At 57.3% G+C, this 23,818-nt stretch overlaps 1 protein-coding gene across 2 annotated transcripts; it reads right to left on the bottom strand.

The window, feature by feature from the left end:
* Positions 1 to 555: 555 nt before the first annotated feature.
* Positions 556 to 19,303, bottom strand: LOC118923988 (cytochrome P450 26B1). Of its 2 annotated transcripts, none has more exons than XM_036908365.2 (6): positions 18,454 to 19,303; positions 14,663 to 14,887; positions 5,623 to 5,898; positions 5,230 to 5,385; positions 3,525 to 3,809; positions 556 to 3,171 (listed from the first exon to the last, which is right to left on the bottom strand). In XM_036908365.2, the coding sequence occupies exons 1-6, from the start codon at positions 18,655 to 18,657 to the stop codon at positions 2,779 to 2,781; spliced, it is 1,539 nt and encodes a 512-aa protein (XP_036764260.2). In that variant the 5' UTR covers positions 18,658 to 19,303; the 3' UTR covers positions 556 to 2,778. The 2 variants fall into 2 exon arrangements, with proteins under 2 accessions (XP_036764260.2, XP_036764262.2); XM_036908367.2 differs by lacking the exon at positions 18,454 to 19,303 and adding an exon at positions 15,070 to 15,193.
* Between the last annotated feature and the right edge of the window lie 4,515 nt (positions 19,304 to 23,818).

The raw sequence follows: 23,818 nt of genomic DNA, 5'->3' as shown, positions 1-23,818 counted from the left end.
TATACTAAATATCTATTTTGAATTATAACAAAAATAGTACTTATAATAGTTTATAAAGACAGACACAAAATTAAACCATTTATGAAAAAAAAGTTCTGTGTATAAAATAATATTATAGCGATCTGAGCAGGGTCGGGATGATGCCCAGAACACAAACGCCAGCGCCCGACATCAAAAGTGCTTCAATCTGCAAGCCCATGGCAGGAAGAGTTTTGTGGGGTTTTGTCTTCTTTCTGTCTTTATGTCACGTTACAACGTTAGGAATGGTGAGAAATCGTCACCCATCTACCGCTACCACGATAAAACCTACACACGCAGACACAGACGATGTACAGAGCAGGGACGGATGCGTGTCGACAACGGAACCCCTCTGTCAGCCAGTCAGGAGCTTTCTTCAGTTCTCTTCGTGTTGCCTTTGAGACCCAGCAGGGCAAACGATACTTCTTTCCTCCTCACAGGGACTCCTTCAGCCCTTCCCTCTGCCCCTCCCAGGCTGGCCACCCCAAAGGAAGGCCACTGAGGCCTCCCAGGGCTTTCCAGCCCCTGATCCCTCACCAGAGCCAGGCCTGTGGGCTTCCTGTCTGAGCTGCATTGACTGCATTCCTAGATACTCAAAAATGATTGGTTCAGGGCAAGCTGGATCAGCTTAAAGGAGCATGAACCTTCCAGACACAGGGCTTTTTTTGTAGGTAACAAATTCTGGTGCACCATGCAGCTGTTCCACAGGCTTTGATGAGTCTTCACACGTTTTTGCCTGTTTTTCAGAATGTGGGGCGACTGAGAGATTTTACTAATTTTTTAAAATGTGTACTTTTACCAACAATGTGTTCTGCACTTTTGTTTTAATAGTGAAAAAATGGGAACCAAATGAGACACTGGAGAACGGGGTAAATAGGACAATCCATCAGACATGATGCCATTCCTGTAAAGCACACTACGAGGTAGTGTGATGGGGGCAAGAGCGGGGTTCTCCCTCTGCCCGCTGCACACCCCAGGAGCAGCCCGAGCACCTCACAGTGGTCGCTGCTACAGAGAGGCAATTAGGGGGATAGACGTCTTGTGTCCTACTTCTGTGTGTTTTAAATTTTCTTGTAAAGGGAATTCATTGCTTTTACAACATCAAAAGCCAATAGAGAACCATGGAAAGCACAGAAAAATCTGAAAACAGACAAAATCACTTAGAGACTCACCAAAGACCCCAAGCCGTCCCCAGAGGCATCCCAACTCGCCAACACTCAAAATGCCAGTGGCAGGAACTACTCCTCTTTCCCCCAGTCATCCCGACCGGCCAGTTTTCAACAAAATCACTTCTGACCAATCACACATACCCTCCTCCTCAGCTCTCGCTGCAGCCTCCCCCACAGCTGCCCCTGACAGCCCCATGGAGGGCCCGAACCAGCTCAGAGGAAGGGCTGCCTTCTACACTCACCTCTCTTGCTTCCATCTCGTCCCCACCCCCCTGAGCTGGGCTAAGCAAACAGTGGCATAGAGGTGGGAAGGGACTTCAAAGACACCTTTCCAAAGGCAAAGGGCAAAAGATGAGGGTCAAGGGAGGGATGACGGAGACCCTCACTCCCCATCAGAAGAAAGAACCCGTATCCTTCCCCATACTCACTAGCCAGAGTTGGGGGCACAGGGGAGACGAGGGACCAAGCAGGAGATCACGGCAGCCTCCAGATTCCCATGTGATCAGGGTTTCTGACAGAGCAGGGAGGCAGGCAGTGGGCCATTTCCCCATCTCCACCAGGGAATAAAGGCAGAGGTGCTGGATTTCGCCCTAGGAGGGAGGCTCTGAGTTTGAACCACAAAAGGTCTGGAGCCTGGGGAAGCTGCTCAGTCCTAGGCTGGGGACTGCATCACTCTCAGAAGTCCTGTCCCTGGCAGGGGCTAGGGGACAAAGAGATGCTTGTTCAAACCCCCGTTTAGCCAAGATTCAGTTATATCAGTGAATAAATATGGGGGAGAGGGGTGTGCAGGGGGCAGCCCATGAGTCAAGGTCCTTGGGGATATGTGTGTGGTGGGGAGCAGGGTGGGCTCAAGGCTGCCTGGTGGGCAGGTGGGGATGTCAGTGCTTGTGCCCAGGGCCACCAGGGGCGATGCTGGGAGGACAGGGCCTGGGGCTCCTTTGCCCCAAGGTCAGAAGAGAAAAAGTAGCAGCAATAGGTAATTTTAAATGTCCAAACTGGCAAAGGGGTGGGGTCCCTCCAGGCTGGCTGCAGCCCCTGCCCTGCCAGGGGTGACTGTGTTCTGTTACCCAGGATGCTGTTCCTCGGTGGCCACACCGGGAGGGACACTGGCCAGTCTGAGCCAAGGCAGGAGGGGAGGGAGCACTGAGAGAGTGCCAAAGGGGGCATCCCTGTGCTCCTTTCCCCATGTCAACCACCTGATCTCAAAGTAAGAAGGCCCAGAAGAACAGGGAGGGGACGGACAGGGTCAGAACATCCCAAGCCAGTGCTGCAGTACAAGCCAGCTGATGTTTAACCCTGCGGCGGGAGTGCGGGGCCCCTGGCCATGCCCTTTCCCAGGGGCTAAGCCGGTGGGAGCTGGGGAGACTGGAGAGAAGCAGGAGCCAGAAGGGCCCCTGTTCCTTGGAAGGATGGGGCCCTCTGGGCTTTGGGTAGGGTTTGCCAGGGAGGGGAAGGGGGGAGGGCAAGGTATGGGGGCTGCTCCCCCTTCCCTGGGTTCCAGCCCCCTTGCACACACAGGTTTCTACCCTTCCATCACCCCCCACAGCCAGGGCCTTGCTGGGCTGAGGCTGGGGGTGTGGGCTTGACATGGTTAGACCGTGGCGCTCAGCATGGCCTCCGTCTCTGGCAGAATCTTGTTCTGGTTGGAGTCCAGGCCAAAAAACTTGACGCTGAGGCCGTCCACGGGGTGCAGGACAGGGACCAGGGTGATGCGAGGGAAGGTCCGGGTGGCCAGCTCAAAGCGGCTTGTGCTGGCCAGCTCCACTGCCAGCACCTTCAGGAACAGCTTGGCCAGGTGCTTGCCCAGGCAGGTCCGGACGCCGCCACCAAATGGGAGGTAATGGAAGCGGCCGTCCTTGTCTTCACTCCGAGCCTGACTGAAGCGGTCAGGGTCAAATACATTTACATCTTTGAACACGGGCGCCGTGTCGTGGGTGTCCCGGATGCTGTACATGACACTCCAGCCTTTGGGGATCTGAAAACCCTGGAGGCAAGATGGGTAGGATAGGGTGTGGTGAGAGCCAGAAGACATCTGAGAGGGCCCAGGACTGCCTGCCAGCTGCCCCTGCAGATGTCCCTAGGGACGCCCCACTGGTCCTCCCATCCTGGCCAGCCTTCCCCCTGGGCATGTCAGTCCACTCTTTCATTTACAGATATCTACATCTGTAACACACAGGTTGGCTTCATCTGACCCGCCCAGAATTTGGGGCGGGGTCTCTCCCATCAGACTGAGGTACCCTGACAGGGAGGCTGGTTGCTCCCATCAACCAGCCTCCCTGTCCCCATGGCAATGCTCCACAGGTCCCTGGAGCCCCAGCCCTATGGGCCCAACCTTACATCGAGCTCAAAGGTCTGCAGCACTGTGCGGTAGCCACCAGAAATGGGTGTGAAAAGGCGCATGACCTCCTTGATGACACAGTCCAGGTAGTGCAGCCCACTGAGCGTGTCGAGGCGCAGGGTGCCCTCGCAGGGGCAGCCACCGCTGTGCAGGATGCCCTGGGCCCGCAGCTCCTCCCGCAGCTTCTCCAGCACGGCAGGGTGCTTCAGCAGCTGCATGATGAGCGAGGTGCTGGCACTGGCCGTGGTGGCGTAGGCTGCGAAGATCAGCTCTAGGGTCCCGTCCTGCACAGCACAGAGGACAGGCACTGCTGCAATCTAGGTTCAGCCGGGCAGGCACAGCCCTGGCAGGAGCAGCCACGCTCTGCCAGTGTCTTGTGTCATTTAGAGGGGCCCTGCCCACGTCCTCTGAGCCTCACATTGCTGGGACACTGGAGCCACGAAGGACATGGGTCCCAGGGCCTTTTCCCTGGCTGGCCCAGAGATACAACTGCTGTGACCCAGGGCAGAGGCACTAGCCCAGAAGTCCCTGGAAGGCAGGCACTGTACCAATTGGGGGGAGTGTGGGGTCTAAACCTGGGCCTCCTGCTCCTTCCTCCACCTCAGGACATCTGGTAGGTGGGCAGGAGAGTTGACAGGGTTGGGGAGGATGTTGTGGTCACACCTAAGAGATGGGACTGCAGTGAGAAGGGTGAGGGGGGGTGCCCCTGAAGATTTAAAGACCCCACCAGTGTTCTCTGGCAAGACACAGGGCCATAGGCGCGCCATGGAAAAGGTCCCAGCAGGTCATCTCGTTCCAAGCCCTGCATTTTACAAATGTGGATGCTGGGCCCAGAGTGGGGAGTGAAGGAACCTGGGTCCCTTACTTGCCATGGTACCACCTACAAGTGGCAAAAATGCCTGTGCAATGGGAAAGTCATTTGGGCTCCTTCCTAGCTGGCCAGGGAAAAAGCTGGCGCTAGACTGGGGGGGAAGCAGAGACTGGAGAAGTCAGTGGGAAGCCTCCAGGGGCGCCCGGCAGATGTGTAGGCGGCAGGGTCTAGACGAAGAAGAGGGAATGAATCCCTCCTCAGGTGGAATACAGTCCTGGTGTTGACAGCCCAACGGGGCGTGGCCAGTGCCAGGGAGACTGGGAGAGTGTCAAATGCCCCCAACACTAAAAGGCTGGCGGGATGGGAGGAGGCTTGAGAGAGGTCCGAATCTCCCCATCCTTCCCCAGGCGCTAAGGCTGCCCTCAAGCAAGTGGCTTCCCCTTCTGGGCCTGTGGTGACCTCCCTGAGCTACTGGGACCATGAAATGCACTGGAATAGTGAATACTGCGGGGCAGGGAGGTCAGGGGGTCAACAGAGCCACTGACACTAAGCTCGGTCAGAGGTTTCTAAGGGCCAGTTTTCAGCATCTCTTCCAAGACTGTAGATGGGACTGTGAGTGGGATGGAAAGTGCAGGGCCCAACTGCTGTGGGGACCCGCTCCACACCAGCACTGGGTGCACAGCAAGCTGAGGGGCAGGCTCACCATCACGGGGGCTTCCTGTCCTTCCCACCAGGTCTTGCACACTGGGCAGGCAGGGACATGGACTTTTTTCTAGTTTAGCACCCAGCCCTGGGCAGTGACGGCCACCCCAGAAAGCCCCTGCAGAAGGGCACCAGAGCATGCAGAACTGGAGTACTGGGCGCTGAGCTGCCCGCTGGGGAGGCCAGCCCACCTTCAGCTCCTGCATGGTCATCTCCTTCCCGTGCTCCTTGCTGCTCTCAATGAGGATGTCCAGGGCGTCCGAGTAGTCTTTGTCCTGGGTGCACTGCAGCTTCTCCCGGATCGCCTTTTCCAGGCCCTTCTGGAGGATTTGCCGTGCCTGAATGCCCTGAGGGGAGAAGGGGCTGCCTGGTCACCCAAGGGGAAGGGCAGGGTCACTGAGGGCCTCTCCTGAGAACTTCCCAAGTGAGTTGCAGAGACCACTGGGAGAAGGCTCCCCCACCCTCCCACTATCACCTCCCCTCTGTCTGTGCAGCCAGTGATCCTCTTAGTGGTCAGCTGCCTCCTCCCACAGGATGGGCTCATGGATGCCCACCTCCTCTCCTCCCAGGCCCTGGGCACTCACCCGCCGGTAGCCACTGAAGGGCAGGTCGACAGGCAGGGAGAAGACATTCTCCACAAACTGCTGGTAGACCTCGAAGAGGTGCCCGAGGTCCTCTTCAGGGATGCTGAAGCCCAGCAGCACACGGATGGCCATGCGGAAGGTGAGCTTCTGTGCCTCCTGGTACACATTGATGGCCTCAGGGTAGCTGCTCCAGGCACGCAGTGTGTCCTGGATCACCAGCTGGATCTTGGGCAGGTAGCTCTCCAGGGCCTCGTGGCTAAAGATCTTGGAGAAGACCTAGAAGGCAGACGGGTGAGCTGGTCACATGGGCTCAAGCCTGCCCACATAGCACCCACGTGGCCTGGCTGAACTGTGGATCCCATGACTGTGGGCAGGGAAGACTTCAGGTCCTCACCCCAACTGAGCTCCCCCTTTCCATCTCCAGACACAGCCCCTTGCTGACTCCCCTAGTCTGAACCCCTCCTACTGTCTGTGCCTTAGTGGGGAGGCAGGAAAGGGACGGGATGAAGACAGAGTTTATAAGTACTTTTATTTGAAGTTAGGACCTCCCACATCACTCTTAGGACCTTCCACATCACCCAAGCTGTCATTTACTTTCTTGGCCTACAGAAAACAGGTACTCCAAACAATGACAAAGCCCCGGTGACTGGGCAGTCTACCTGCCAACAGGTCTGCGGGCAGTGTGGTCATACCAGCAGTGGGGGCAATATTCCGGGGGGCTGGGTGGGGCTGGAGGGGAAGCCAGCCTCCACTACAGGACCCATTCCCGAACATCCAGGCCACAGGGCAGAAGTGGAACAAAGGTGAATGGAATGGACAAGGAAGAGGTGGAAGTCAGTAGGCAGCTCTTCTTCCCCACTGATGGGAGAACAAGAGTCTGAGGCTAGACTGCACGCAGGACTTCTGCAGACCCCAAAATTGCTCTCGCTCCCTGGGGAACACCTACCAGGTAGAGATGCGAAGGAATTTGTTAACAGCTGTGCCATCAAAATGTCTTCAGTGTGCCCAGGTCTGGAGGCAGGGGATTAAGGGCAAGGCTTTCCACCCCCAAAAATCATAAAACCAAAATCACAAAGGGCTTAAAAGAAGCCCTTTTATTCCTTGTATCTTTCCAGTCCATTTTAAGTAACCAGTGAGTCCCTGCTTCCACCTCCCCCGCTTTCTGTCCTGATTCCTCAACAACTGCCTGCTGCTCCCGAGATAGCCCTGCACACAGGTTCCATGCTGTGCACGGGAGTTTCATGGTGTGTAGCAGATGGCAGGATGTTGCTCATTTACCGACAGTGGCTTGTGGGTCTCATCCCAGCCAGTGACCATCTCCTCCAGTCTGGAGCACAAAGGGGTGCCCCCACCGGCACCAGGGAAAGGTCAACGAGGGAAGGCAGAGAACAGGTAGAGCAAAGGAAGGAGAAAAATATTCCTCTTGCCCCCCCAACACACCCCGCATTCTGCCCCACACAAACCACACACACGTGCCCGCCCTCCCCTCCTGCCCCCCAAACACAACCACCACACAAACTGTAAATGTGAGAATTTCCCCTGCAGTCAGCTCATGGAGGAAAAGGTAACATTTTCCTGGCCTCAGCCCTGCATGGCTAATGGGAGGGCTGGTTTGCAGAAATAACAGTGCTGGCCCTTCAGTGGCCCAGCCAGGCATTCACAATAGCACTTTCATTCCGAAATTCCCGGTGGGCAGAGGGAGGGAGGGAAGGAGGCCAGTGAGGGGCAGAGAAGCCAGCACTGTTTGGAGCTGCTTCTGCTACTAAGGGACAGCTGAAGGGTGGGAGGATAATGGGAGGTGGCCAAGGGCAGCCGAAGCCTAGGCGGGTCACTCACACCTTGCTCGGTTGCAGGGGTCCCAGGAATTTCTAGGGGAACTTCAGCTGCCACCCCCCTTCAAAGGGTCATGGATGAAGACAGCACTCTCTGCCTCAGCCCTCACCGTGGTGTCCTTCGGATTCCAGGTTCAGCTCTTAGTCAAAGAGTATTAGTCTTAGCCCCAGAGCCCAGTGCTGGCCAACTAAGGCCCTTACCAAACAGTAAAGAGCTCATGGGATGAGCAGAAAGGGGTGCATGGGGGCCAAGCAGGTTCATCAGGGAGGCAGAGAGATAACTTTGTGGCTACCAGGCTCAGTGGAAGGGCTGGACATGGGGGCAGGCAGGCACAGGGAGGCCACAGAGCAGAATAAAGGACACTGTCATGGAGGGCAGAGGGGCAGGGACTGGCCAGGGCCCCCAGCACACAGGAGACCTGAACCCAAAAGTGGGCATATGGAGGGGGAAATAGGGCTGACCAGGACCTGCCAGCCTCACCAGCTTGGCTCTAAGATGCAGTGGGGTGGTGGGAAGGGCAGGCTGGGTACCCGGAGACCTAACTTTTAACTTAGGATCATCTACCAACTTACTGTGCCACCATGGCCACTCACCGGCCCCCTCCGCCTCAGTTTCCTCATCTGCAAAAATGGTGAGGTTGAACCTGTGTTTCCTTTCAATGTACAGAGCTTACAAATGCCAATATGTATGAGTCCCTAAGTAGATGTTATCCCGGAAAGAAGCCCAGAATCATATTGCACAAATCACCTGCTAAGTGCCTGCCAGCCCCGCCCCTCCCCTCACACAGCCCACACTGGATACAGTAGCCCAGGATAGCCCATCCTTGGGCTACCAGAGTGGGGCCTCTGAGGGCCCTCACTACATCCTGAGGAATGGCCAGAGGGGACCCACAGACAAGCCCTGGCAAGGCCGGCCCTGCCCTGCCCCAAAGGTTACATTCCCTGCGCCCCCTAGTGATGGCCAGCCGAATCGCTCCTTCTCAAGCCTTGGGGTCCTAGGAGGGCAGGCAGGATGTCGGGGAACCTGAGACTGAGCAGGGGGACTCCAAGGGCAGGAGTCCACACCCACCTCACCTCTAGACAGAAAGGGGTCCTGAGCAAGGCCAAGAGTTGGAATGATCTCAGGAAGCCCAAGCCACCCTTTGCCTCCTGGCCCCGGGTTGTGCCTTTTGGAGAAACAATACACCCAGGCGCAGCGCTCTTTTCCGGACTTGACAGGGGCAGCCGGCAGGTCACTGCCCTCTCTGGGGAATCAGTTTTCCTACTTCTTTCCTGAGGGGTCTGACTGGATGTTCTGGGGTCCCTTGCCACCTGACTATCCCATGATTCTCCTCAGAGTCCCACTGAGGTAGAGAAATTACCCAAATAAGCAGCCATGCAAAGCAGACTGCAAGCCCTCTGGGCCCTCGGGGATTAGCTCAGCGGGCACCCGGTCCATGCCCATGCTTTCAGCCCAGCTGTTCCACAGGAACTGGGACCTCCTAGGCACTGGGAGAACTCCAGAGCCTAATCCCTGGGTCCATGCCCAGGATTAACAATGTGGGCACTTCCACAGCCAGGGAAGCCCAGAAACCACCACCCACCACAAAGGCCAGGAGGAGGTGGAGGTGCTGGCCAGGGCAGGGGAGGCCTGGGCCACATGGAGCAGGTGGGGTCAGGACTCGGGCACATGGGCAGGTGCCCAGCAGAGCGGCTCTGTGTACAGAGGGAAAGGGCTCCTAGCCCCCAGAGCCGACTGCCCTGACCACAGTTGTAACAGGAGCCAGGCCTGCTTTGTTTCCCTCTGGGGCTACCCTAGAATTCCCAAAAGTGAGCCAAGAATGCTGGACAAAGGTCATCAGAAACCAGCTCCAGCCCAGGCAAAGTCCTGCCGAGGCAGCAGCAGGTACAGACTTCACACCAGGGTTGGTGCCCAGAGTGAGGGCAGGGGTCACAGGAGACCCAGGGTACACCCAGGCACAGAAGCAAGGCAGGGTGGGATCCCCACCTTGAAAGATGTGCTTAGAAGCCTTCCCACCTACATCGGTTTCCCCGGTGATGCAGTGAGCTCAGCCCAGGTCCCTGGTTTCCTTCCTGCAGTGAGAGCTGGAGTGGGAGGGTCTAGGGGGGCCACCAGGGGCTTGTCAGGGCTCAAATTCCCCATAATTGTTTCTACAAGTGCTTCTCCCTCCTCCTCCAGGCCTCTCTCCCCTCTCCTACCTCTCACCTGGTGCACCTGGGAGTAGAGTCACGCACTGGACCCTCATGGTCCTTCATGCAGACCGGCTCGGCCGGATAACCTCCCCCTACTCAGCTGGTGGCTGTGGATGGAAGGACAGATGGACAGGCAGCCTCGGAGGCTTGGGAAGAGCCTCAGGAGTGAGCAGGAACCCACTCTTTGGGCCAGTGACTCAGACTGGGAGGAATGGAAGTGACCGCCCAGGAGGGTGGGGGCCCGGGCAGGCCACCCTGCCAAGCAACCAAAGCTGAGGCCTTTGGAGTGGAAAGAATAACAGAGGGCAGGCAGCTGCCCGCACAGCACAGGGGTGACGCCAAGGTGTGTGTTGTACAGTCAAGTAAGGGGGAGGACAAGAGAGGACGTCATCTTCCCACTGCCTGGCATTTCCACTGGGCCTCAACTTCACCCTGGCTGCCTGCTGAACCAGTGCCCACTTGGCCCCTCTCACTGGGAGAGGCCGCCCCACACCCACCCAGATGATGAATGTCCTCTCTGGGTTCCCAGCATCTGTGGAAACAGAGTATCTGTCCCCCATTTGACTCCAGTGCTCTCCCCTAACTTCCACATACAACAAAAGCTGGTGGGGAAGGGGAGGGCAGTAATTGGTAGATAACTTTGAGCCTCAGAATCTGAAAAGGTTTGCCCAGACACTCATCCCTCCTCCAGTCATAGCTAAACCCCCCAACAGCAGAGGCCCAAAGTGGAAGGGCACTCCCACGGTCACAGTCCAAAGCACGATTGGCCACATCTACCAGGGTCCCTGAACTCCCTGCCTCCCACCACTCCAAACCCCACCAAGCTGCTTTCTACCAGTCCAGGGTGGGGGGCTCTGAATTTATCTAAGAGCCCTGAAGGGTTCCCTCCACTATGGCCCAAGTTTATTCTAAGGGGAAGGCCATCTGTTCTGGCTACTCTGGATTGCTCTCAGCATTACTCAGCCCCTGGAGGCACACCCTCTAACCCCTGCCCTTCAGCCCGGTGAACCTGGAGTGGATACAATGGCTGGCATTGGGGGCTCAGGGCCAGAGCAAGCCTCCCCACTCCCTACCAAGACCAGAACTGTCTCCCAAGGCTGGGAGAGTGAGCCAACACATCAGCATCACAGCCTTGGACCCTTCCCCACCCTGGGAGGAGGAAAGAAAGGAGGGCAAAGGGAGGAGGTGTCCCTAGGCCCAACCAGCCCACCCACCCTGCTGCGGGGCACAGGGTATGTGGAGGGAGGTGCCCACTCTCAGGCGCCTGGCTGCTGGCCATGGGCTCCCTCCCCCACTGACCTTCACAGACATCCGCTCCTGCCACCAGCCCCCTCAGAGGCCCATGCACCCACCAGCTGATGCTACAGTAACTTTTGGTGAAGGACTTCTTTGGCTGGCAGAACAAAGGCTCTATGCCTATGACAGGGGTCTGGGGCAGAGCTTCCAGTAGCAGGGCTGCCTGGCTGAGACATCCACCTTCCTATCTAATGCTGGTGGGAATTTCTGCTCTGAGCTAAGCCTGGGCACACTTTGCAGCCAGAGGGCATGCACTGGTCCAAAGGCTACGTAGGCTTGCCTCCCCCAAGCTCCCTGCAACCATGGGCTCTGCCAGCCTTCTGAGGCACTTCCTGGACTCTCCATCTGACATAAACCCCAGGATGCATAGCACTTCTGAGAGAAGTGCAGTGATCCTGAGTCCCTACCCAGGAAGGGACCCAAAGGCCAGGGCAGTGAGGGGCAGTGGGTGGGCAGGTAGGCAGCCTTAATTGCTACCTCCAAAGCCTGGGGAGCTGTTTCCCCACCTCAGCCTTGAGCACAGAGTCCCTGTAGCCAGGGGTCAGGGTTGGAAGGGCAAGAAGGCCCTGCCTGGGTTCTCCTCAGTCCAGGGCTCTAAGGCTAAGTGCATCCCTTGAGATGTTCTCCAAGTTCTTGGAAGGCTCTGCTAAAGCACCCTGAATCTTCTGGCCCTTCAAAGAAGCCCAGACCTATCTCCAAAGGATAAGAGGATATGTCTGATACTGGTGTGTGGGGCTAGGCACTGGAAGCTTCTAGAACTACCCCAACTCCTTCTCCATGTTCCTGACAACCATTGCCCCATCTTCCCTATGAGTCAATCTACCCTTCTAGGGGAGTACCCTGGCCTCTCTGCATACAAAGAGAGATGAAGTTATGCCCCACCCCACCCCACTGCCCCACCACAACAGATCAAACATCCAGGGCCCGTGGGTAAGGGGTATCAAAGGAGGAGGGACAGATTCTGAGTTGATGGCTGTAGGGATACAAGCCTGGCCTCCAGAGAGTATTCTGTTAGATTGGGCAAGGCTTTTTGGATTTTCTCTGGCAACCCCACTCATCTTGGCCCTAGACCACCAGGGCAGTGAGGGCAAACACCTGGAGTGCAGTGATGGCTGTGGGGAGCCCTTCCCAGCACATCTGGTCAGACCTCCCAGAGAAAGGGTGGCCCTCCAGACCCAGTGGAAACAGTGACGCTTCCAGTTGCCTGCCAGCCAGGCCCAGCACACCTGGGCCCCACTTCCTGAGAGAACATCCTAACCAGGTCGAGGCCTGGCCCAGGAGCCTGTTCTCCAGGTCCCTGACTGCAGTGCCGGCTGGGTAGGATGGTGTGAGTGGCACACAGCAGCCTCCTCCCTGGCCACACCGAGTCCACTGGGCACTGGGTCCAGCAGGCTGGCCATTCTCTCCAGGACCAGAATGTGCACGTGAATATTCTCTTATCCCTCCAGCTAGACTCCACTTTTTAAGGCAAGGACCAAGTTTCCTGCTTCTACGTTTATACCTAACTCAAGGTCTATTTAATTAAGATAAACCCAAGTTTAAGGAACATCAATTAGGGATATTAAGCAGGCAAGGACCCTTTTGTCTACCCATTTACCACAAGACCCATATACATGCAACAAAGGAGACACACAGTTTATACACACAGAGAGGGCCTCTGCATCAGGTTCCCAGGCCTCTATCCAGAAAGGATGAGCTGCTTTCTGGCTGCTCCCCACCCCCAAGGAGCAAGAAGTCTCGCAAAGGAGATCATCGATACTTTACCCATGGTCCTCACCCTGGCCCCAGCCCATTCCTTCTCTCTCCCTCCTTCTCTGTGCATTCCTCTGTTCCTCTGGGCCTGCTGTCTCCTTCCCTCCCCCAAATGGACAACACAGGCCAAAACCTTGGGGCTTTCCAGGCAGGCCCCTCCCCACCTGGAGGCCCAAGGCCTAGTTAGGGCAGAGGGTAGGTGGAACCACAGGGCAACAGCCCTGCCCCACAGCCCTCTGCACCCCCAGGGTCTCTCACTCTGGTCCTGACCCAGCCTTCTTCCCCGCCCCCACCCCCAGGTGCTGGCAGCCCCGGGTGGGCAGGTGAGTAGGGCTCTGCTTGGTGGCCCAGAAACAACTTTTCTTTATGGATGCCTGTGCTGCATGCGCTGATCTGCCCTTTCTTTGTCTCTCAAACTCTCTAAGCTTCAGTGTCCCCTTCTGTGAGAAGCGGATGATAATTGCTTTCTTGTCAAAGCCTGTATAAAGGTAAAATGAGGAAGAAGCCATATTCTTTGGACCTGGACTTCTGAGTCTCAGGCTGTCTCTTCACTTTGGAATAGGTTTTTGGTGGGGTCACAAAGACTAAGCAAGAAAGGAGTGTTTTACACTTTTGAAAAGCCCCCATTCCTGAGCCTAGAGCCCACAGCCACTCCCCAGAACCCCCTGCTCTGCCCCCGGCCGGCTGTGTTAGCTGCTTCCTGCTCTAGTGAGACAGATGCGGGAGACCATTTTAGAAGCCCCTTTCCAGTTCCCAAAATACGTGTTTTATTGGGCGGGGGTAGGGTGAGGGGGGTGGGTAAGTTCAGTCTCCATTTGATTTTTCCTCCTTTTGTCTGCTGCGGGGAACTACTCGTCGCAGGCAGTTCAGAAGACATCAAAATACTGTAAGATGAATCGCTAAATTCACCAAGACCACCTCACACAGGGGTTGCCCAGAGTTGCCCCTCCCCTCTCCCGTACTCTGCCACTCTTGGAGATCACAGGCGGTCTCTCTTTTTCCTGCAGGTTTCAAACCTGGGCGAGTCCTCTGACCCAACGGAAAAATGGAGGGTGGGGAGGTCGCGCAGACACGGCTCCGGCCGCTTTAAGCCCGCAGGCCGGCGCCCCGCCCGCCGGCGGCTCAGCTTTCGGGTTACTGCAGTTCAAACAGCACGTGCCGCCCGCGCTGCAGGCCGCGCCGGCGGCAGCTCAGCCCTGGGAGGGGGGCGGGGAGGCTCGCTGCGTGCGCTCTGGCTCACCTCCTCCGTGCCTCTTCCAGGCGCTCGGGAAATCCACAGGATAAACACCCACTTTCTCTTCCTCTTTATGGGAAGAGGTAGGTGTACTTTGATCCGCAGCCGCGCCTCGGCTGCTCTCCCACCCCTGGCCGTCCCCCCATCATCCAGACCCATGTATGCAGTGGCCCGAATTTCACCGCTCCCCTCCCAGGCAAGGCCCCGCAACCGTTATCGTTAGGGTGCCCCCCGGACCCCCGCGCCTGCCCACGTCGACCTTAAGCAACCTGTGGCAGAAATGCTAGGTTTGATTTTAGAGTTATCCATCCCCAGTCATAGGAATTCCTGGGGGAAACGTGGAGAAAAGGGGGGCGCCAACCACCGCCAGCCCTCATTCTTTTCCAGTTTTGTGGAGCACTGCAAGGACAAACGTTGGACACCCAGTTCCCGCACATTCAAGCTCTGTCCAAACCACCACTCCCCCAAAACAGCCCCCACGTTGTGCCTAGTAGCGCATTAAGCACAGTGGGTCAACAAAAGGGCAGACTGGAAGGAGGCCTGTGCGGGCTCTGGATCCGGGATCGCTGCCGTCTAGTCGAACTACGGGATCCTCTAGCGTGTGTGCAAATGGAGATGACAGATTCCGTTGGGGACGTCTCCAGGGTTCAGCGAAACCTTACCCCAAGGGAGGTGCACGGAAGAAGAGGGTCAAAGCACAGTTACAGTGCTCGTGGCCCAGAACTCTTCTTACCTTGCGCTTGTTGCGGTGGATGTCGCCTATGGAGTTGGCCACCGTGTTCGGGCCCAGCAGCATGCGTGTGCTGCGCGGCCACTCGGTGCTCACGAGGTGGTGCTCTCCCATGAGGATCTTGCGCACGTTTTCTGCGCCGGTTACGCGGATCAGCGGCCGCCCCAGCAAGTGCGTCTTGAACACGTTGCCATACTTCTCCCTCCGCGACGACTGGAAACCGGAACCCTGCGGGAGCCACAGAAAGGAGCTCTCTCAGGATGCACATCTCCAAATTGGACACCCAGGAGGCCCAGCCTCGAGGGCCCATGGGGGAGGGGGCGGAGGACCCAAACCCGGGCACCGGTGCGCTGCGCCGCGCCCCCACCTCCTCCGCACAAAAACACACGCATAGGTTTTATTTTTCATACCATGCACTAGAACTGGGAAGTAGGGCCTAAGAGAATAATAAATAATACAAGGAGGCAGGAGGCCGAGGGGCACCCCGCGAGAGGCCGTTTTTTGTTATGACTTGCGGGAGGGACTAGGTATCCCGTACCGCGGGACTCTAAGCTGGAGCCTACCCGCCCCCTCCCCCACCCATCCTCCCCCCGTCCTGCGCTCCGGAGCCTCTCGGAATAAATATTTCCAGGCTCCGGGCCACTGACTGGCGAGATCCCGCGGGGTGGCCGCAGGCCAGAGATTATTTATAGCGGTGAGTGGTCCGTGCCCGGAGGCAGTCGCTACAGAGGGGGGTTGGGGTTTCCGCCGAGCTCGGGTGTGGGCGGCCAAGGGACCCGGCGGCCCTCTGAGAGCTGTGCAGGGTAGGGCACGGGAGGAGAGCCGCGATTTTCCTAAACCAATTTGCTCTGGAAATAACTGAGAAGGACTTTCGTCGCCGCCCAGGAGTTCGGAACTCCAGCGCAAAAGCCGGCGCTTCCCGCGGGGCGGGGCAGGGCGGGGCGGCCGTCGCAGGTAACCGGATCCCCGGCGGCTGCAGCGGCGCGCGAGTCCTGGACGGTTAGGCCCGGGCCCCGGCAGGGTGCTCTGAGCTGCGGGCTGAGCCTAAACCGCACGGGTACCGGAAATAGGGGGGATCTCCGAGGGGCGGGGGCAGGGGCGTCCTGCTCACCTTTGACTTCCGCGCTCTCCACCCCACCCCACATTAACCCTTCTTCTGCCAGGGCGGCCCCGGGTGAGAAGAGGAGGGACGCCACCTGTCCGGCCGTCCCGCCTGCTAGTCAACAGACGTGCGGATGTGGGCTCCCGACCAACGGGGTCCTGCACCCCCAAGGACAACTCGGTTTCCCTTTTCTCCGGATTGGTCGTCCTCCTCGCTCTCCTTTCTTCTATGGAAAAGTATTTTCCAGCTAGATGTGTACACACTCCAGCACTGCCGAAAAGTGACTACAGAACCCAGAGCCCTAATAATTTTCCCAAATGCGCCTCCGGCCCCGGCGCGCGACAGGGAGCGAGCCCGCAGTGCCCTCGCTTCCAGGAGGGGGGCTGGGCCGCGGCGGACACCGCCCCACTTGCAGGTTGGTTGGTCGGGGAGAACACCCCCGCCCCCGCAACCAAGCAGCCGGTCTGGACCGCGTCTACCCCTTTAAGAGAAATCAAGGCGCGGGTGGAGGTGCGACAAAGGGTGGGGAGTGAGGAGCGCGGTCCCCTCCCTCCGTCTGCTATACCCGTCTCCCTCTCTGTCTGACTCTCAGTCTCTCCTCTCCTTCTTTTCCTCTGTTTTTCTTTTCTTTCGACACAAAAGTTGGGCTGTGAATTTTCCGAGGTCGCTGCCGCCTCTCGCCCGCTGCCCCCCCTCCCGCCTCTGATCTGTCTAACTATAATTAAAGTGCGTTTTTTGTGGCATTAATAAAGAGTTATTTGTCCGCCGTTTCCACGGTCTTCACAAAGAGGACTTTCATAGGGGCAGCCGCTCGGGCCGCGAGTCCAATTTATACAAAAATGTTGTATTTTTAGCCCTGGGCTCTGTTTAGATGGCGCACGGTGGAAACGGAGAGCCCTTGGAGGTCCCCCCGTAAAATCTGATAAATGACTCCAAAAAAATAAAGCTGGGATTCAGAAAGCTCCCGTTAACCCCTTCAGCGCTCCTCTACCCGCATTCCCCATTTCTCTCCCACCGTGGACTCTAGGACTCCAGGGGATGTATGGATGGGAAACTGCTACCCAGTCCCCATCTTCTGTGCTTACTTGACACAGAGACCCAGGCGCCTTGTGGGATTCGAAGAAAAGGTCAAGGGAGCATAGTGGGGATGGGGGGAGCATGGTGGGGATGGGGGAGCAAAGAAAGGTCAGAAAAGGCGGGGTGGGGAGATGGAGCCGAGCACGCACGGCAAATTCCGCAGATTCGCTCTAACAAGACAGGAGCCAAAGCCCATGTGAGTTATTTTATTTCCTAAATCCTCGGCCCAAAGCCGAGACCACTGCTGCAGTTAACCCTGTAAGTGTGGCGGCACGGAGAGAGAGGCTCTGGGGATTTCTTTACGGCGTGGGGTGGGTGGGGGCATCCCTTTAGTTGAAGTGAACTCCACCCCGCTGCACGAATAATCCCCAAAAGAGATGGGGCTGATTCCGGGACTTGGGAAGACCACAGGGCAAAGGGACTTCGCATCCCCCTTCCTAGTCCCGCTCGGCGGTCACTTGGCGTGGGGCGGGGCTGGGCCGCAAGTCTGTGTGTGCGCGAGGGTTGCACGCGTCTGTTAATTTCAAGCCAAGTTTTTGCACTTCTAAACCCACAGGTCTCTGGGTTCACCTCCAGCCTAGGCTCTCCGGTAAAGAGGTTGTCTTTGAGAACATCCAGCCTTCTAACTACCATCAGCATCCGCCCGACAAACACGCGTTCACATGCGCACACAACACACCTTATGCTGTTAGCCAAGAAGCACCCCCCTTCTCCCGCCCCAGGAAGAAACCTGGTGTGTATCAAATTGCAAAGTGATGTCTAGCACTTGACGAGGTTAATTCCAGGTTAATCTCCCCATTACCTACCTGGGTCTGGTCCCTGACTCGCCCATGCCCATTATCACCAACAGTGTGTGGGGTTTGTGCAGTGGCTAACAAATACCCACTCCACGGATCTCACACACACACACCAATCCCAAATTTATCTCCCCTGCTAAACTGTCCCCACCCAAGAAGTAAATAGACCCTTTTCCCCAAAAGCCGAGGACCCTCATGTGTAGGCTTCTCCTTTTCCCTGGGTTACCTCCTTCCTCCCCCACCACACACACACACACACACACACACACACACACACACACACACTCACTTTATCGGACCTAGGGCAGCTGTAACTTGCGCGGCCGACGACGCGGCGGGAACACAGCCCGAGTCTTAAAAGTGGGCACCTCCTCCACTCTCCCCAACTCAGTGGTCGGGATCCAATGACACCGCCAAAGCACAAGAGGCCTACGGCGACTAGGGCCTGGAGCGCGCAGGAGAGGCAAAAGTGGCTCACCACCCGACGCCCTTTCGGTGCCGTAAGGGGAACTCCCAGGATGGTCCGCACACCCGTGCTGGGTCGCCGCAGACTGAGAAAAGTCAGTCTTGGGGACCTCTCGGGTTCAGGGGATCTTTCTTATCAACCCCCCGAACCTGCGCACCCGGCGCCAGCGGGCTCCGAACCACGCCGCAGGCAGGCAGGGGAAGCCCGGGCAGGGAGGCAGAGAAGAGGGAAGGGGAGGGAAGGGGATCCGGACTTCCAGGCTCCCGGCGCCCCCTGGCCTGCCCGCGGCTCCATCTGCCCGGCGCGTGCCAATAGCGGACCCCGGAGAGCAGCGGAGCGAGCGCGCCCTTACCTGTAGCAGCCAGTGGCCGGTCTCTCCGATGAGCGGGAAGCCCATGGAACCCTTGGGGATGGGCAGTTTGCAGCTCTTGTCGCGGGTGGCGGCCCAGCGCAGCTGCCACAGCTGCTGCGACACGGCCAGCAGCAGCGTCACCGACACCAGGCACGCGGCGAGGGTGGCCAGCGCCGACACCAGCTCCAAGCCCTCAAAAAGCATGTTGGCGGCCGCTCGGGGGATTGGCTGTGCTGGCCGCGGCGGGGGAGGGGAGGGCCGGACGAGAAGGGACGCGAGCGGCGGGGGAGGGGAGGCTGAGGCCGGGGGTCCTGGCACCTCCAGCCGAACAGAGGAGGAAGGGGCCGAGGGAAGGGGAGTGGAGGCTGCAAGGGGAGCGGAGAAACGGAGAAAAAAAATTGCCTAAAGGAGGAGAGAGAGGAGACACGAGGCGACTCGGAGTGTAACTTTTTGTTTGTTTGTTTGTTTGTTTGTTCTCTTATAGCGGGCTTAGGGGCTTCCCGAGGGGTGGTGAGATGAAGCCGTGAATCAAGCTGGTGGATCAGATCTCCCCGCAACCATCACACTCGGAAAACTTTGAAAAATTTTGGCCAGCAGGAGCCTCTCTCGTAAGCCCCTTTCGCTGCTCGAAAAAAAAAGAAAGGGGAGAACTAGCGGAGAGGAAAGTGCGATCCGCTTGTCAAGTTTCCCCCTCAAATTCCCAGGTGGAAAAAAAAGAAAAGTCCTCAATCCAAAAATTCCAACGAACCCAAAAACTTTGGGGACGAAGGGAAAAGCTCCCCAGCTGAGGCGACGGAGAGGCCCGAGCCCAGCTCCCTGGGCTACCCGGGCGGCGCGCCCGAGCCCAGAGCTCCGCTGCGCCGCCGAGGCGGGCGCGGCGGGCGAGGCGGCGCGGCGGGCGCGCGGGTGCAGAGCCGACGGACCGCGGCCGGGCCGGGACGCGGCCGGCGACAGAGCCCCGGGCGGGCGCTGGGCGGCGGCGGCGGCGGCGGCGGGAGGGGTGAGGCGGTGGGGGTGGGGGAGGAGGTGAAAACCCGAGCCGGGCTATTGTATCAATTAGGAAAAGGCAGTCCGTCCCGGGACGCGGTCTCTCGGCTCTGGAGTTGCTGCTGGGGGAAGAAAGGGAGAAAAAGAAAGGAAGGTAAAAGGAATGAAAGAGGGGAAAAGCGGGAGGCAGGATTTCAGGGCTCGTGGTTTAAAAAGCTTCTCTCAATGTTGAATTTGAGTCCAAAGCGGGGCGATGCGTGTGTTTATATAGAGGCGGGAGGCTGCGCCGTGGGCGCTCAGGCAGCCCGGCCCCCCACCCCCCAGCGCTTACAAAGCTGGAGGCGTGGTGAGAGGCCGACGGCCGGAGCGTGTGAGCGCCCGCCGGCCTCCCGCCCCGCCCCGCCGCCCGCCGCCCGCCCGGGACCCACTTGTGGCCGCCGCAGGATCAAACTCAGTTCACCTCTCGCCTCCTCTTCCTTCTTTGGCGTCTCGCTGAGTCCGGCACCTACAGATGAACGAGATCACACACACACACACACACACACACACACGGTGCACACTCGCACGGTGCCCGCTTGGCTGCTGAGCTTCTTCCCTCCCTCTTCGGTTCCCGGCCCCCTCCTCTCGCCTCGGGCAGTCGCCCCGGCGGCGATTGAGGGGCACCAAAAGGCCCTGAACCTGTGCTTAGGGTCCCGAGCTCCTATTCCGCGGAACCCCGCCGGCTCCTATCTACTGGGACCTCTCGGCCTTTCCACATGCCACTCCCAATGCCTCCTAGTCGCCGTCCCCCATCCCGATCCATACATCCCCCTAATTCGGATTCCAAGGTCTCTGTGCCCGCTCCGTATGTCTCTGACCCTACAAGCCCTCCATGTTCCCCTCTTCCTGTAAGCGTCCCGGGCCGCTGACACTGCAGCCCCTCCACTCGGACACTTCGAGACCTCCTAACTTCGTAGTCCCCTCTGTCCCCTGCAGCGTCGGAGGAACCCCGTTGATGGTCACGGTGAGTGTCCCGCGCCGAGAACAAATGCGGCGGCCCCGGTACCCGGAGGCAGGAGGAGTTGGGTACAAACGTTCACTGATACAATTGAGTAAATAAACATGCCGTGTGAGCTCGGCCACCTTCTCCCAGCCGGCCGCAGAGAGCCCGGCGCGCGTGCCTGTGCGAGATGTGCGTGTGGCCCGGGGCCGCACCTGTGTGCGCGAGCGTGTGTGTCCCTGGGTCGGCCCGACGTCTGTGGAGCTGTGTGGTCTGTCTGCGGGTTTGTGTGTGCTCTCTGGAGCTGTATGTGGGTCTGTGCATCCTTCTGTCATCTGGCCTCTCCTCCTCGTGTCTGTGATATACGGAGCTCTTCGTGCCAACCCCGACTTGGTCTGGCTAGTGCCTGGCTAGCCCTCTCCCGTAGGTCCTGTTTCCCCCGGCCTTGTCTCTGTCGTTCACTTTCGCACTCCCAAGACAGAGAGGACTTGATAGCTCACCTTCAGTTTAGGATGGTGTGTGTAAACGAAACTAGCCTCCCCTTTTAATACCTCCCCTGAGCCCAATCGTGTTCTATTTTGGAGCTCACTAGAAGAGAGAGAATGTGTGTGAGAGTCTAAGGTGCGAGCATATGTGCTGTCCCTCCCTGTGTGAGCGCTTGGGAGGTTGATGTGGCGGGTGGTGATTTAAAAGCTGATGGCTTGCTGCTTGTCATCTCGACTCTCACTCTCAGCCTTGGAACCCCACCTGGTGGGCAGTTGGGGTACTACAGACTCGGGGAAGCAATTCTTGCCCCCCCTTTCCCCAGTCTTTCACAGTGGGAGTTCAACCTTTAAGGGCTTGCTTGTAGCTCCCCAAGAGTGGCGCCCAGAAACAGAGAGTCAGGGCACACTTTCACAGTAGGGAAGTTTCAGGCAACAGTTAACTGGATAGGGTACCCGAGAGTGGTGAGGCTGCACTACCTTGCTCCCCATCTCGGGATGAAGCTGGGCAAGAATGGGGCTTGGCAAGATCGTTGAAGTCTGTTTTGAAGAGACTTAAGAATCTAGCCTGACCCTCGGAAACAGCATTGGCCCTGAGGTGGTGAAATGGGCAAGATGACCCTGGGGAACCCACCCTCGGAGATATCCATCTCTGAAAGGATGGGCACACAGCTGTATAGAAATGCAAATAAATGCACAGGCAAATACTGAGTGCACACATGCACATACTGAGGCATATACACTTAGGGAATCATTGTCAATAAATTCATGCAACACCAGCATCCCAGCCACCAAGCTCAAAAGTCCATAGGAGGTGTCTCTGGGGATCACAGCCCAGAAGTCTCCCCAGTCTAGCTGCCCTCTCCTCCCCTACCCTTACTCCTGGGGAATGGCTTTTGTGCACTTTCATCCTCTTCTCCTGTTCAGGTGTACAGTGGGAGGTGGGAGGGGGCTTGGGGAAGTCATTCTGAGTCCTTATTGCCCACCTACCAACTGGGGGCCTGGGGAATGTCTACAGGGATAGCACAGCCCCACAGCAACAGCTGCTGGATTTCCTAATTGGAACCATCTCTCTCCTCAAATCCCAAAGAGCACGTAGGAAAAAAGAGAAAGAAATCCGTAATAGTATAATTCCCTAGGACTTGCCAGAGATGCTGGACAGGGTAGGAAGCCTGGTGCTGCAGGGCAGGTTTGTTAGGAGGGGCTAGGATAGAGAAAGGTCAGCAGCCATCTTCACCAGTCAAACTCCGTTAGAGGGCATCCTTTCGCCTGCCTCAGACGGACTTCTGCCCCTGGCCCCAGACTGAGTCCTGAGCCAGGCCTCAACCTGAATCCATAACCCTGACCTAAACGGAGCCCTGAGCCTAATCCTGGATTGACCTTTAATCCTGGTCACAGATTGACCCTGTCCCTGACCCTAGACTGAACCCCAGTCCTTTCAAGCATCACCCACCACCACCTTTGGTCATAGAATGTGAGTGACCCCTTGTGGACTGTCCAAAAGGTAAGCATAGCTCAACCCAAGAGACTCTGAGAGTAGGAGTGGGCTATAAGACAGAGTATTTTTCAATGATCTGGCCATTCCCCAGTGAGCATCTCTCTCCCTCCAGGCCAGCTGCAGCTAATAGCACAGGAACTCCTGGACGCCCCCACCTACAACCCTTTCTGTGGGGCCCAGTGCCCACCCCACCCCAGGCTTTCAGCCATTGCTGTCAGAGCTTGCCTTCAACTCACTGCCTTGGTTCACAGCTTGTCTCCCACAGCCCTGCAGCCTTTTGGGTACCCTGAAATCAGAACAGACCGAGGAGGGACCGGTCATGGGAATGCTGCTTCAAATGGAGTTCTGTGCAGATGAAGTTCGCTGTATTTGGCAGAGGGACTGGAATATGCAGACAGTGGGCTAAGCACAGCCTCTGTACCCCTTCCTCAGCCCAGAAAACACCAATATTACATAGTTCTGGCCCTGAATTTTAAAAAATGTATACTATTTACTTTCTTTACCTTAAACTATCTCTGTCTCCTCTAACCAGAGCCAAATAGAGAAAAGGAAATAAAGTCCAGGATAAAGGCAGCCAGGCAGCAGAAACCAGGAGGTGGTGGGCAGGAAGCAGAATGGCAAATTTATCTCAGGCCCTGCCCCTCACTGAGACACAAAGATTCTCAGGAGTGTCCTGGACTTGCTATGTCCAAAAGGATGGAGACACTGTACCTTCCAAGTCCCTCACATGTGTAGGGCCTTAGTCCTGCAGAGCCAACAGGCCTGTGCTCTAGCACTACTTTATTCCATCTCTGCACACCGCCATGAGATAACACTATTTAAAAATATTAGACATACATATTACTTTCCCAGTGATGAGAAACTGGGGCCCACGGCCCCCATCTCCTTCGCCATTATATTGTCCTATCCACTCCTGCCCCAAGCAAGCACACAGTCCCATCAGACTTGAAGAGGACCTGGCAGCTGTCTCTTTGTTTAATGTCCATTCTGACCGCTAAAGTTGGCAACAGAGGGAGCTGTCAATTTTACACTCAATTTTGCATAGTTCTGGCCCTGAATTTTTTAAATGTGCGCCATTTATTTCTTTTTCTTAAGCCATCTCTGCCTCCTCTAACCAGATCCAAATGGAAAGGAAGAAAAATCCAGGATAAAGGTGGCCAGATAGCAGAAACCAGGAGGCAGTGGGCAGGAAGCAGGGGTGGCATTCCGGTATTCAGGAGTTTGTGCAGGGCCTTCCCAGCCTCTCCCCTGGACTGTGGTAGTCTAGCTCGAGAGGGAAAGCTTAGAATGTAACTTCAGTGAGTTCTCCATGCTCTTAGCCCTGTCCTGTCCTGCTGGCACTGAGGGGGCCCTTAGAAATCAACTCTCTGATGCTCTTCATCACCCCCTAGGCCTTGGGCTGGTCCCCATTGCATTCTA

The sequence above is a fragment of the Manis pentadactyla genome, chromosome 2 (assembly GCF_030020395.1).
Source record: "Manis pentadactyla isolate mManPen7 chromosome 2, mManPen7.hap1, whole genome shotgun sequence".
NCBI lineage: Eukaryota > Metazoa > Chordata > Mammalia > Pholidota > Manidae > Manis > Manis pentadactyla.
This window is presented reverse-complemented; position numbering and strand designations above follow the sequence as displayed.